At 42.0% G+C, this 15,014-nt stretch overlaps 1 protein-coding gene across 3 annotated transcripts in view; it reads right to left on the bottom strand.

The window, feature by feature from the left end:
* The window catches only part of DENND2B (DENN domain containing 2B), a 74,091-nt gene extending 69,009 nt beyond the window's left edge, over positions 1-5,082 (bottom strand). For 2 of the 3 annotated variants that reach the window (XM_059825667.1, XM_059825669.1), the window contains exons 1-2: positions 4,427-5,082; positions 430-566 (exon numbers count right to left, since the gene is read on the bottom strand). In XM_059825667.1, the coding sequence (XP_059681650.1) occupies positions 430-566; positions 4,427-5,067 (778 nt within the window). In that variant the 5' untranslated portion in view covers positions 5,068-5,082. The remainder of the gene's footprint in view (positions 1-429; positions 567-4,426) is intronic. The other variant, XM_059825668.1, reaches the window with a different exon arrangement.
* Between the last annotated feature and the right edge of the window lie 9,932 nt (positions 5,083-15,014).

Below are 15,014 nucleotides of genomic sequence, written 5' to 3'. Positions count from 1 at the left end.
CTACAAACAACTGCTTTGGGGCAGTCCACACAGGAGTCCCGAAAAGCTCAGGCTGACCACACAAGGCCTGTGAGGTTAATCTTGCTATTGAATAGTTCTGTAAGCACTATCTCAAGTTCAGTTCTTTACATTTTTCCACCGCTCAAGGCTGCAAGCCTTGATAAAAAGAATTATTTTGTTCTTGAAAAGCGTGGCAAAAAGCTGACCAAACAATCTGTTTCCAATACCACCCAATGAAGTCCAAAAGAATCAAGACTTCCTGCATGCAGATTGAGAGTTATGTTTGCACTGATGCATCGAACCCATTTAATCTCTCTTTACTGAACTGCACTGAATGTTCTTGCACAGGGCATGTGTTCAACAATACACGATCTGCCCGCAACTGCTCAACATCCCGCTGTGAGCCCATGTACTGCAAGAGGATCTTACCTACAATGTCTTCATAGGCATTTTCTTCTAAAGTGCTCTTGGATCCAAATTTATGCTGGCTCTCAGTCCCATTTTCAGTTGGAGAGGGAGGGTACAGGGATTGCAGACTTGACGCATCCTCAAACTCAAAGGATTTTCTAAAGTTTAAAACAGTAAGTAATTAGTAACTAGAATGCAAAATTACTCAAATATTTAGCTGGGCATTTGTTTGCTAAAAATATATATATAAAATGACCAACAAAAAAAAAAAAATCACGCATCTTGCTTTAAGGACTAACTTTTAGAGGACCTCAAGTCCTGTGCTCACAGCAGTCTTCAGTAGAGCAATGTGACACTTCTATGAGGTTGGAAGTACTGTTATTCCCATTATGCGGACAGGGAGAAAATACCAAGAAAGTATGGGATATTTTTCAAAGGTTACAGAGTAAGTTAGCAGCACAGTCCTCAGATTAGAAATTGCTTTGCTCTTGCCAGGGGCCCCAGAAACATGTGGCCCTCTCTCTTCAAGACAGACATTTCTCTGGAAAGCGTTCCTCTACCAATTGCTCTGGGAGACATAGCTGTTAGTTTGCAAACACTCACATGTCTTGAACCTTCAGATATATTCCCGTATAAACATCAGCATACAAATGCCAAAGGCAGACTCATGTGAAAGTCACCCATTTCCCTTGCACACCCTGTGTCAAGAACTGGCAGCAAAGAACAAAGCATGGAGGAAATTAAGGCTCTCTGGGGTGGACAAGCAACCCGGGCTGATGGCTGGGGGCCTGAAAGTTCAGGCTTTCTGGCAGGAAGGTGAGGGGCAGCTGAGTCAGATGAACCCATACAACTTGTCTCCCATCCAGGTACTCAAAGGAGGGGCAATTCACCGCCTCTCACCCACACCTGCCCCGGTGCTGCTGAACAGCTCTAGGGGAAGAGGAGCCCAAGCCCTCCTCCTTCTCCAGTTCACCCAGCACTTGTTCTCTGAGGCAATATCTACAATGAAGTTGGGAGGTGCATGGTTTGCATTGCCAGCTGTACAGGGGCTAGCATTCATTTGATTGATTTAGTGCTGAGGATGAAATGGTGTGAAAAATGGGCTCAGGTCAGAGTGTGAAGCCCAGGTGCTGTAAGGCTTGCAGAGATTGTGCTGATGCCCATACTTCACTCATTGATAGCCAAAATAGATTAAGAGTAAATCTTCCTGCCATCAACCCCCTTTCCTCTTCTCCCCAGCTGGAGTGAAACATAGGTTGACAGCATATCCATATGGCAGTGGCAGAGTCTCATGAGACGTACTTCAGCCTGTTAGTTGGCTCAAGAGTATCCCTACAGGCAATACAGCGACTATCATACAGACACTGCATTTGACAAGTGCATTTCCTATTTGTCTGCTGAAGCAGACTTATGGGCCTGGGGCAGGCTTAGGAGTCCCCTCTCTCTCTTTTCCCTAATCTTAAGAATGTCCAGGTCCATGTTATGCACATCAGGATCATGGCAGAAACAAGCCATGCATTTCAGACCCAGACATCCACTCCTCCACACCTACTGGCAGTTATAAAAGATGCTTAGGCACTGAAGACATACCGGTGTATGAAATGAGACTTTCTAAAGTAGTTAAATATCCAACTCCTATATTTCAAGGCAACGCTACAATGCAGTGACGCTCCATAGGACTGCATAGGGAATGGTTTTGTGGACCAGCACTCAGCTGTGGTCCATGTGTCCCAAGCCTAGCCTGTGCCAGAGGATCTCCAACCACCAGGGAATGTCCAGCTCACATCAATCTGAGCTGTAAAAGCTACCATGAGCACCAGGTCCCCTGAATACAGACTGGCTCTACACTAGCAGACAAATATGAGAGAATTCCCCAATTTTACTAAAATGTTGAATTAGCCACCACAAAGAAAACCAGTATTTTCAACCAAAATATTAGAAGAATAAATACCCACAGTCCATTCTCATAACATTCCAGTGAGTGCAAGCCACATGTGTGTTCAATCTGAAACACACAGCTACAAGCTGTAGACATAATGAATTATGTCTGTTCTCAAAAAGAGAACAGTTTAGAGAATGAGATTTTAATAACTAATATTAACAAAATACTGCCATTATTAGATGACTTATATGGTCTCAAGCTCTTTGTAAATGCTGGAATTCTCCTTACTGTAACTAAAGGAAGGACAGTAGCAAAGACAATAAAGTTAAGATTTTATAAAGGATTTTCACCCAGCCTTGAAGTCATCTGGCAAACCTGTGATTTTGGGAGGATGATTTGAACTTACTTAGATCATCATTAATCAGAGGTAAGTCCAGAGAAATCACTAAACTACAGTGGGGTATAGCTGTCACAAACAAATGGAAAACTACCCTGTACAATGTCAAACTGATTTGCAAGAATCATCAGGTACACATGATAAACTTATACTCCACTAATCACAACTTAAATTGGTAAATATTGCTTTTGGTTTGGGCTCATACCTACTAGCCCCACCCAGGTCTGAGGCTCCATTGCTGAACCTTGCTGCTGTCTAACTCTGCTATGGCAGGAGACAACCTGTAGAACAGCAGGTGCAAGCATGAATTGTATCTCTTCTTGAAAGAAGGTTCAAAACTTTATCTCACAAACTCATCGTAACAAAATACTGTGGTTCTTAGATGACTTGTATGGTCTCAAACTTAGCATGACTGTGTACTTGGAGACTGACTTAGATCACTTAGCTGTAGGTCACATGGTGATTCTGTGCAAGAACTATCTCCTCTCCGCTGCCCACCACACAGACCATTTTACCACTTGCCCCTTAATTTTCCAATAAAGGCTATCATTTATAGCAGAACATTTAAAAATTATTATTTGTCTTCTGTACATTGGAAATGCTGTGCTGAACAAAATGAGGTCAGCTTTATTTCACAAAATCTTGTTAAAAACTAGATTTACTTTCTCTGTCAGAACTCAAAGATAAGCGCTGCTAATCAGAGCTTGGCTTTCCACATTCCCCCCCACTTTTCTCAGAGAAACAACGCACATCAGCGAAGCTGTTTGATCCATTTCAGAAGCAGGTGTCTCTTGAAAGTAAAGAGCAGAATCTGAAGGCTCTTCTTCTCCGTTTCCTGCCCCAGCATACTTCAGGTCAGGTTGTGCTGACATAAACTTTTAATTAATTGAGCCAACATCAAGCACCAGATACTGAACTGATAGTGTGCATTTGAGATGCCATTTAGCAGTTACTTGCAAAGCTCATCACTAAATACCAAGAGTGTGTGTATGGTACACATGCACAGATAGGTCAACTCTGAATGCTTATCAGCAACTATGCCTACAATTTTCTAAGCAGTGAGCAGAATGAGTTTTACCATTTCCAAAAAGTCAAGGGGAATCAGATAGTTAAGACAAGCCAAGCTGCACAGACTGCTGGGGAAATGTAGCCATATACTCTGCTCATCATTAACTCAGGAAGGATATAAAGGCCTTTCTGTGCTAAAACGTAGTTTTCTCAGCATTAAACCTCTACAGCTATTGATAGTAACTTAGCGCTGAATTAAATAAAATCACCAACATTGCATAAAACTGACACAACTGCTGTGGTAACAAGCTTTGGAAACACAAACCCTCTGCAGGTATTTTTTGCAGTGAACAGGCAGACAGGACTATGACAGATCAGCTATGGTCCTGCTACAAGAGGATAATGAAATTATGCTCCATTAAAAATATCAAGTAAGGGCATTTGTGCCAAAATAAACGAGGTAACCTTTAGCACACATGACCTAGAGCCTTTTCCAGGGATTGAGAAATGCAGGTTGGAGAATTCCAAAACTGTAGCCATGTAAATGTATTGTACCAGTGCACCCCATCAGTGCAGTCCAGCAGAAAAAATACTTGTCTTGCACGCAATTCCTAGCATTTCTCAGGTCAAAAGCATTGCATTACGGGGAGAATTTAAAATATTGTTATTTAAAAAAGCCAGCACATTTATTTATTTGAAGATTGAGCACAAGACATTTTCTTGAATTTTACCTATTCTGGGATTTTCTGAGAAAGCGCGATTCTTTCTTCTGCCTTCTGGTCACGGGGGGTGCAGGGGTGGATGGGAGGGGAGGAGGAGCAGCAGATGTAGGAGATGGAGGTAGGCCATTGCTTGGTTTACTTTTGTGGGTTTTGTCTGCTTCATATTCAAAGGTGCGTTTGGGCTTGGGGACAGGATTCACCGCAGTGTTAGCCGGGCTTTCAAGGAGCAGTTTAGGGCCAGCTGAGTTTGCAGTAACCCCCTGTTTTGTCTTACTGCTTTTCTCAGCCTCAGTAGGTGTTTCTGGTTCACTCCCCAAAATAACACTCCCTCCTTTGCTATCACTTAGGGTTTCACTCAGTCCCTCCACAGTACTCAGAGTCACAGACTTTTTCCTCCCTTTATCAACACTGTAACAGCTACTTGGTAACTGGGGGAGGCCTCTGCCGGGTTGCTCTTTCAGTGCCTGCTCGATCTTCTGTATTCTGTTGAGCACGGCAGAGGACTCTTTCCTCACGTGGCCCTTGAGGAAAGTCGCAGAAGGCGGCTCACTCCTGCCTGGTCTCTTTTCAAACCGATGGCAGGAATCCCTGTCCAGCAGTTCCTCCTCCTCCGTTTCTGGGTATGAGCACTCAGAAAATGTTCGGCTCATTCTTCTGAGCCCTTTGAAATCGAATGTCTTCTCGCTGCAGGGAGAGGTCAGCACGCTGGGGCAGCTCTCACTGCCCGACCTCTCCCCAGCATCCCTCTTGTCCCCACACGTGCTCCTCCTGGGTGAGAGCTCCCGGCGGCACTCCCATTCTGTGATCTTCTGCCTGATGTCCAGCGCCTGGGAGCGGACGCTTGCTCGGCTGAGGGAGAGATTCCTCAAGTTGGTGGCAGTGCCCAAGGACAGAGTGCTCCGGGCGAGTGGATGGCTCCCTATTGCTTCCCCATCTTGAGCCTCCTTTGGACTCTCCTTTTGGTCCTCAGCCTTGAACACGGACAGTCTTTTATCCAAAGCGCCCACACTGATGGCTTTGAGATGGTGGCCTGGGGAGTCAGTGTCCAATGGGCTTGTGGAGGTGCTTCGCAGCGTAGATGTGCGGCTGCTCCAGTCCTTGAGGCGCAGTCTGGAGCTGGAGACTTTGGTGAGCCGAGTAGAGTGGCAAGAGTCCTCGCTATCACTGAGGGGGTAGGCTGGGCTTCTTCGCGGGGACAAAAGAGGTGGTGGAGAGACTGACTGACACCTAGAAGTAGAAAGAAATAAAAAATCAAGTCCTTGGGGAAACTAGAGTTATTTGCTAAATTTCTTCTGACTGCAGGTAAAGCAGAGGGTGTCTGCACACCGCAAAACTACCCCAAAGCATCGCCAAGACAACAAATACCATTCAGCCACAGAGTCGGGGGTGGGGGGTGGCAGCAATTAACTGATATCAGTGGTGAGCTGATGAGCAGGGCATTCAGCACGTCCAAAGCCAGTTTTCTCACCTCTGTCTGAGCCCCAGCTTTTCCAAGTTTCCTAAGTTTAAAGACAGCTGAGATTCTCATAGCACACCATTGCCTTGAACGCATCTACCACCTCCAGCAGAATAGCTCCTTGGCCTCCCAGATTAGAGAGTCCTTCTGCAGGAGAAGGGAACTGTCAGGGAGAAGATTCGCACTGCAACAAAAGTGGGAAAGACTGACCAACAAGGAGCACAGTTTACTCACTGGCTGCAGTGAGCAAACTGATATAAAAAGATGTCAGTTTTTAATTCATAACTTCTGAAGGAAAGTACTGCCACGGTCAGCCACCGCAGTATTTTAGCCACAGCATTTCCATCCCTGATGTATACAGTAAACTAAATAAAACAGCAAAAGGAACACCTGTTTTGTCTTTGGTCTGATGTTGTGGCCAACAGATTAAATTCTCCTTATCAAACAGAAGTAATTTCTTATCAAAAGAATATTAGACTGAAAAAACACATTAATCTGCCCACAGTATGTGTTGAAGAATATAAACTGTACAGAAAGGTCTTAGTGTTACCCTAGAAAAAACCCTCAGAACAAATTTTTGCCATGGTTTGCAAAATCAGCTATTGTTAACTGGGGTTTTGTACATTGTTGCAAAGACTTTAAGAACAAAAAGACAAAAGAAAATTAAAGACACATTAATCAACTGGCTCATCACCGATGAGCTAGCAATAAGAGAATTAAGCCAAAACAATGTCAAAAAAAGGGGATTTACTGCCCTGCCACAATACATCCATACATACAAACCATAGCAGAAACAATCATGACTCCTTTAACATTTTGCCCTAGCAACCTTTCTGTTCCAAACAGTACAGAAAGAAGAGGAATGACCCAAAAGTAATGCCTTGCACCTATGGTTAAGTTTCTGTTCCGTGAAGGTTGTGGACAACAAGTTGGTTTTTTATAACCTGTCCTGTACACACAACATCCAAACGAAAGAACTATTTGACCAAAAGAAATCATGGAAGCAAACGTCTCCACTATAGCAAAGGGAGAAAAGTTTCAGAAGACCCCTGCTGCTATACGGTTTTCTCCCCAACAGCCAGCCAATACCTACAGGCACAGGTGCCAAATTCTGTGCATTAATCTGAAAATGCAGAGCACTGGGGCAATTTCTGAAAAATTTACTTTGACACAGGAGATATTTTCTTCTCCTTCAAACACATCCTCAAACCAAATTATTAGATTTCATCCCATTTTCCTACAGTGGATACTTTGCAAGCAAAGCTCGGAAGTATCACAAAAGAGAAAAGTTCTGGTCAGAAGAGGACAATGATCAAATTATCACAAAAGGGAACTTATTTCTTTTTCAGAGTCCTATGATAATCAAGCCTTTTTGGCACAGAAGTTGCATTGCTTGATGACTTCTGTTTCTTGTTTTGAAAAATAAAAATGCCCATAGAAAAAGAGAGATGTCATGCCAAAGACAATGGCAAATACTCCACCAACAACTGCTTAAAGCTTCCTCATTTCAGGACAGAAAGGATGCATGTCAGAATATACTCTTTTCATCCTAGAAGTTAAATTTCCTGCTATTCCATACAGCTTCAGACAGCTTAAGAGATCTCAGAAGATCAAAAGCAGGTGACGGATGATGAGTGGTTTTGGCTGGTTGTTGCAGCATAGAGTTTGTAGTGAATTACCTTGGCCTACATACCTTTACAGTGGCTGAAGATGCAACCTAAATCAGCCTCCTCAGACTTGGTGCGGTGCCCTGATTCTTCATTATTCCTGTCTGTCTCACCTCGATCTCTTCAGTTTAATACCACAAAGTCAGAATTTTACATTATTCTTAACACTCTTTTAGCTTAGACTTGAGATCACGTTCTCCTAATTCCCGTATGTTGTGCAGGACAGATCCAGAGCTGCACTGACATTTCTCTCAATGAAACAGGTATCACCTGGTAGAAGGCTATTTTACATATAAAGACTACAGCCTCCACTGCAGCCTTTGAAGCTGCATGTTGGCTAAATCCACTGTCAGGATTCAGCTAAGGGATAGGGACAGACCCCACGAAGAGGACATGCAGAATGCTTTAGCATGTTAAAACTTGTTTATTAGATTCTAAATTATAATCTACATTGACAATAGCAAGAATAAAATACAAAATGACTGGGGTAAAGTCAGTAATGGGACAACAGAGGTGAAGGACATGCTGACAATCCTCTCTGCCTTTGACTCACTATATAGAAAATACTGGAGGCGTAGTCCCTCATCTCCTTAACGCTCTAAGAAACATCTTTTCAGTTGTTTCCACTGTCAGGAAAAGGTTTGTTGACCCATCAGGAGAGGAGAAAAAGGGGAAAAGTATGATTTGCATAACCTGCAGAATTTGCAAAATGTTTCTCCTTAGAGATATGAGCCATTCTTTTAAATCCCAGGTCCCCAGTAAGGTAACTGCACTTAAGGCTCGATCTTGAAACCCCTGAATTCAGTTACAAAACTCCCACTCACTTCCATTGTGCAAGATTGGGGCTGCAGAGCAACAGGCTCTCTGGAGGTGTATGCTGTTAAGTACTTGAGAAACCACAGTCAAGAAAAAGACCCTGGTTTACATTGCATTATACTGTAAATTTAAGTAATCCAGATAGAAGCTATAGGACTAATTCAACAAGAAAGAGAAACAAAGCTTTGTCTGTATGTCTTCAGGCATGCGCTCTCTAAAGGACAGTGGCAAGTAACAGAGTGGGGAAAAAAAAAGTCCAAAAGCTGATCAGTGGATAACAAAATGGTCCTTCCCCAAGAAACCTACTTCCATGAAAAGAATATTCTCTTGAAGGCCCAACAGTTCCACAGACTTTAAAACTAGTATTATTGGACAGAGACGAATAATTAAATAACGTGCAATCTTCCATACAAAGATTGTAATGCAAAATGTTTTTATTGAAGTTTTCTACATAAACAATGATACATGCAGCACCTTACAAAGCATATCATTACATACACTTTCAAAATATTATGTATAAACAGCATAAATAAAAATTATGGAATCAAGTTTAGTTTTCTTAAGTTCACTTGAACAGCACCTTCTTTCTGGGCAATGACATTTCTTTGAGGATATCAGCATTTCACAAAACACATTGCAATAAGTTGCTCCGATCACCTATCTGATAAGGGTATTCTTCCAACACACACCTGCAGCTCTCAAACCACTGGCAAGCCAGCAGCAAATTGCAGTCTCAAAGGCAAATCACCTACCAAGCAGCCCACAGTGTCTTGTAAACAGGTCACAGACCCTGAAACTACCTCCCTGGTGGGACTCATTGCTGCGCAGTGAGGGGACCAGACAGAATCTGAGAGGTGGTTTCCAGCCCTCTAGACCATGCTTAGCTTTGCTGCTGTGAGTTGGTCCCTGAGAAATCCGCAGAATTACCCGCAGCAGGAGAAAACTGATAATATCAGTCACACTCTGTAGAATTTTGAACTCTAGATACAATTGATGTTTAAGTTCCACACCTGTGGCTAACAGTGGAGCTGTATCTCATCTGCACCAAGAAGAGAACAGAATCACTTGCCACATTGCTTTGAGATAATTTGCACCCTACTCATCGCAAAGCAAAAGATGAAAAAACTAGATTCCTGCCCTCTTTGTGAGGCCTCTAGCAAGGCTGACTTGTGCTAAAAATCTATGGTGATGGAGATGCCTGAGCCCTCACCCTGTATCTGACCCAAAAGTCAGAAAGTCTCCGATTTTAGACAACACACCAATCTTTTCCTCCCTGCAAAACGTCGGTGCTAACACTTGGCTGTGTGTAGAAGAGGGAGAATTTAATTCCTGGAGACAACTCTGAAAGTGGGCGATACAAATATCAGTACCAAAAGCAGTGAGCCTGGCCTTTTGATCCAGCTGAGTAGAAGCACAGCTCCTACCTGCTTCCATTGCCAAACATCAACTCCAGATAAGGGGAGAAATGACTGCAGATGACTCCCACAACTTTGTGAGATAGCTTTCAACAACAGGAGGCAGACAGAATGGCGGTCAAAGAGCTGGCTTTATACATCTTTCAGAAAGCAGAGTATGGTGGATAATAAGAATGTGCATTTATAGAGGAGTTTGCATCCATGATCCACATGCTTTTTATAAACACTAATAACAATATTAAGTTGCATTTCAGACCAGGGATTAAAGGTGACTGGAGGGTAATTAAGTGACTTGCCTTGAAAGAGTTACCGGACTCCTAACTCCCACTGCCCTGCTCTGACCTCTGAGCTAAGCAGCTCAGACTCCACAGCACCGTTTTAGCTCTCCAGAAGCATCAGGAGTGACGCCACAGATCATCCTGTGCTGAGGAAAGACAAACTGGCAGAAGCTGCTCAACGATCTTTCAGTTTTGCAAATCCCATCTGCCCTGTTTAAACCAACACCTACAGAATAATAAGACAGTTTTTGGCTCTCTGATCCAGGGAATTTCCCATTTCAACATGCTCATGCTCGGGAGCCCATTTACTGAAAAAAGAGCAAGAACGTGTTGACAAAAAGGTACTGGGTCTTTCCAGGCTTCTGTTGATGAGATCCCCTCATTTCACAGTAACGCTGTTGTTTGGTGAGCTCACACAAAGTCACACAGCGCTGTTTTTATTCCTCAGGACTTTCTCCCCCCTTTTGCTAGGAAAATATTGCTTTCTTAGTATTTTATTTAGGTTTTCTGCTTATCCCTGATTTTTCTCAGGGCATTGTGCCATTTCATCACAACAACCTAACCTGTTTCAGAGTAACGATAATAACGTCAGCATGTTAGTTTGTGTATTGAGCAGATTTGGCCTGCCACACAAGACTAGAGACTTCTTGTTGCTCTAGCCAATATGTGAAGAGATCTCAAAAAGAACCAACCAAAATTCCTTCTCGCAAGAGCAGCAAAACTCATTTTTAATACAGACACTAAAGCTGCGCTGATTTCAGGTAATTGAGGGTGTAACTGCAAAATTTTCCAGAAATTTGTAAGCGAGGATGTGAGGAAATGCTCAGCTACCAACTTTCAAATTATTTCATACAGCACTACAAATTAATAACATTTTATGACTAATGATGATCCTCATTTCTTTGAGTAAAGAACCTCTCTCAAGCAAAAGATTGCACAAAAATGATCACTTGAAGGACTAATTCAGATATCCATTGTTAACACTCCATTGGAGAGAACAGTAAAGCCCACACCTTTCTGGCATCTTGTTAGTCTTTTTGGCTACTGAGCAAACAAAATGGATGTGTTCAGACTTCAGGATGAAAAACTGAAATTATAACTGAATGTTGAAAATAAATCCTGGGGATTTTTTGGTGTGCCCAGATGAGCTTATCTACGTCCAGCTCTTCAACCAGTATAAGCCTCCAAATAGTTGAAAGGGAAGTGAAATAAGAAACTTGGAGAACAAAATACAACTTACTGGATTCTTGGATTTTCAAAAGGGTGTTTTCTCCCATGCAAATGTAACTTCTCACCACGTTAAAAAGCTGTATTAGCATTTTTGTATTCAGACTAAAAATGGATTGTATTATGGGTTCAGACCTGACCTCTACCCATAATTCAGTATGCAGAAACAAAAATGAGGATGCACGTTTTTTGAACTGAGTAAGAGGCAGGACAATGCCCACCCAAAAGCAGAGCCTTGTACGGTCAGACTGTAACAGAGTGGTTCAGCAGCACAGAAAGGTCCCTTGAGTTAGGAGCAGCTCCTACTTTGTGCCAGCTGCTGTGAGTGCAAATACTGGAATCCATCCTTCCCAGAGCAAGGCAATGCGACAGGGAAGCACACCCTGCTCACCTGTTAACTGGAACTAAGTGTACCATGCACATTTTGATGCACCACTACTGGGAACAGATGTAATGGCTTACTATGGTATTCATTTCCATTGCACTTCCACTTGATTTGACGTAGTAGGCAGAGGAGAGAAAATGTGTAGAGACCAACAGAAGCTCAAATTAGAACCAGTGTTTCTGTGTCATTACTTCTGTGACTTGGACAAAACAAGCACTTTTGAAAAGGTTCAGTACTGACAGCTCCTTGTAACTCGGTACAGTTTCACCTCACCCTAAGGGTGCTGCTGCTGCTAGGAAATCACCCAGCAAACAAACAGAAAAGCACTCTTCTGCCTCTGTCAGACACACGCTTGTGAAAGCTCCTGGTACAAATCAATACTTTTGCACAAACAAAAACTGAACACTCTACTGCAGTACAGCAATCTTCCAGTCATGCCTCTTCATGTGCAAAAAAGCAGGGTAATTGAAAGAAGGCCAAAAAACCTTAATGACTTTAATTGAAGCAATGTCAACAAAAAAGTCCTTCTTCCTCCCTCTGTACAAGAACTAGGAATAATTTCCTCTACACTTTCCTCCGAAGAGCTATGAGAAGTCCACTTTTAGCTATCAAACACTACCAATTAGTGGTTTGGTTACATTTTGAGATTAGTTATGAAACAAATGGCTGAATAGAGAAGCAAAGATTCAGCATCATTTGCTTGTGACACTGTGCCATTTCCTTTCATTTCCTCACCCCTAGCTACATCCTTACCAGTGGGGAAAGGCCATATCAGTGACTGCTGCAAAGCACTCAGCAAGGCATTACTGTACAGCAGCAACAGTGAATACTCAGGGGACAAATGCAGGTAGTCAGGCTGGTCTAACTGGGTTACTAGGTGGTTAGCATGAGGGTCACAGGTACAACCATCACCAAAATACATGGTATGAAATGGCTTTCTTGCTTAGCTGAGATAGCCCGAGAGGATCCCATGTATTGACCATACTTTGAGTTTTGACATTTTCTTTTCAAATACAAATGAGTATCTAAGCTTGGAAAACTGCCTTCTATACTACGTCAAAGAAGATGAATTGAATCTTTCATTGTACTAATTGTACCAGGATTAGAAAAGGACTTTAAAATAAAGATTATTGTTACTCCTTGTAACATTCCCATAATCACTAGTTAAGACCAGACAAAAAGGGACCTCCTGCATTACTGAATTTAAATTCAATTTTGTTTGGCAGTAAACCTTTCTATTACAATGTATTCTGCACTCTGGCATAGCATACAGTATAGTAATTTTCTACATAACTCAAGTAGATAACTACAGATATTTAATTATCTTAAATCTAAGTAAGAGCCTATGGTGAGTAAAGGAGGTGAACTTTTCACACTCAGTGCTGGGCACACAGTAGTAAGGTGGGTTTTGTGCTGATTCAACTTGGTAATGAAGCAAGTAGTACAACTTGTCATATCTTGCCTCTCAGTTGGAAAGGAAAGTGATGTAAGTGGCAGAACAACCCCTCTTCCACCAGACCCTTTCTGATTTTTGTGCTCTCACCAGGAGTATGGCTCAAAATCCCCGAAAAATCTGCATTCCAGATAACCTCCTCCCTTTATTGTTGACTTTGGGATTGTGACAAAAACAAGACAGAAAATACTTTCCAAACTAAAAAAATGAATTTGCATTATAAGACTGTTTGAAATAGGCTCACTCTCATGAACATGTGGCTAGTGATGGAAAAGTCCCAGCATTTAGAGAGAATGAGGCAATAAAATCAAAGTGGATAACTATCATGAAATGTTTAAAGACAGAGCAAAAATAGAAACACCAATTATTTTTCTGTTTGTACTTCTGAATTTTTTTCCCCAAGGAAATTTGATACTTTCCATTTAAATAAAAATTGAGACCATATCGGAACTAGTTACAAAATGATAGGCCACTAGGACTGTGAAACAAACAAAACAAAAAAAGATCAAGCTCTGTGTGCCATTTTTGAAAGCTCTCGTTTCTGTGCTCCCAAGAAGTACTGAGTTAATGATAACAATCGTGGCATGCATTCACAAGAGTGCTGTGGTGAATTCCTGCGTATAAAACCCCTCCAGACCTCTGGGTCTTTGCAGTCAGTTCATGAAGAGAAGTACACAGAAACTCAGCTGACTGCAGTTGAACTGTGCTTTTATGGCTTAGAAGCAAAATGTCTGATTTACACCAGTGCAATTCAGGAATCATTCTGCCAAAGTAAATTACGTGAAGTGGCAACCATGCTCTACAACTGTACAAAAAAAAAAGGGCAAATAAATCAAAGCTGATGAGTCAGATCCTAAATACTTGAATTAGACTGGATCTGTAAAGCAAAGACAGCAAGAAAATCTGACAATGACCAATGACTGTAAAATAAAATGTGATCAATCAACACGCACTAGGTACATGCCAAGAAATTTCTAAGGGTGAAGAAGATAACAGGAAATTGTGAAATTATCGAGACTGAGAGGGCTAGCTTCCCTGCCGCTCTAGATTTATGGCAGTCTTCTCTCTGTCACAAGGCAAGTGCAGGATGGTTTTTAAACAATGCCATGTTTAAGCCTTTTTCACCCCCTCTGTTCAGATACAAATGACTACCCAAAGCACAGAATATTGACTAGCCTGCACTGTTACCTTCCGTCACAGTGATCGGAAGCTGACTGCACATGGGAAAAAAATCAAAAGCAAGAACTGAAGTATCAGAGAGCCATTCTCTCTTTTCCACTGAAGTACAGTGCACTGGTTTCATAGGACCATCTCCCCTTTTCTCCTCAAAAAAATAATATGATTCCAAGTTGAAAAATGGAAGCCTCCCTCACAGTTACTCTTTTCCCATAACATGTTCTGAATAATAAATTTGTGCAATAGATATTTCCACTGTTATATCTCCACTGTTACTTATTTTTATCGTGTTCTGGAAATCGTTCAGCATGTTTAAGTCTCACCTGCTTTCTTAAGATCTTGGGAGTTTTGTTGGAGAGAGAGTGGCAACACAGCAAACAATAGCATTTTCTTAAATCAGGCAGAATGCACAAGATCTTATTTGTCTATTTAAGAACTGCCAGCCCTTGAAACTTGTTCTTTAACAGCATGTCTAAACATGACTGTTCAAAATCCCAGCACACATGGAAGCTCTCAGCTTTGCTTTTTCAAAGCAGAGGTGATTTTTCAACATGCTTGTTTATCTGCCCTGGAATCTCAAAGCAATAAACTCTGTGGATCTAATTCTGCCAGAGCTTTGCAAGTTTTCTACACTTACATGCATATAATTTGGGAAGGGTTAAAAATTATTTTTATAAATTGTGATGCTTCATTTCTAACATATCTGAGGCCATTCTGGGTTTGG

This window comes from Gavia stellata, chromosome 17 (assembly GCF_030936135.1).
Source record: "Gavia stellata isolate bGavSte3 chromosome 17, bGavSte3.hap2, whole genome shotgun sequence".
Taxonomy (NCBI): Eukaryota; Metazoa; Chordata; class Aves; order Gaviiformes; family Gaviidae; genus Gavia; species Gavia stellata.
Note: the sequence above shows the minus strand (reverse complement) of the source record. Positions and strands in the feature narration are given on the sequence as shown.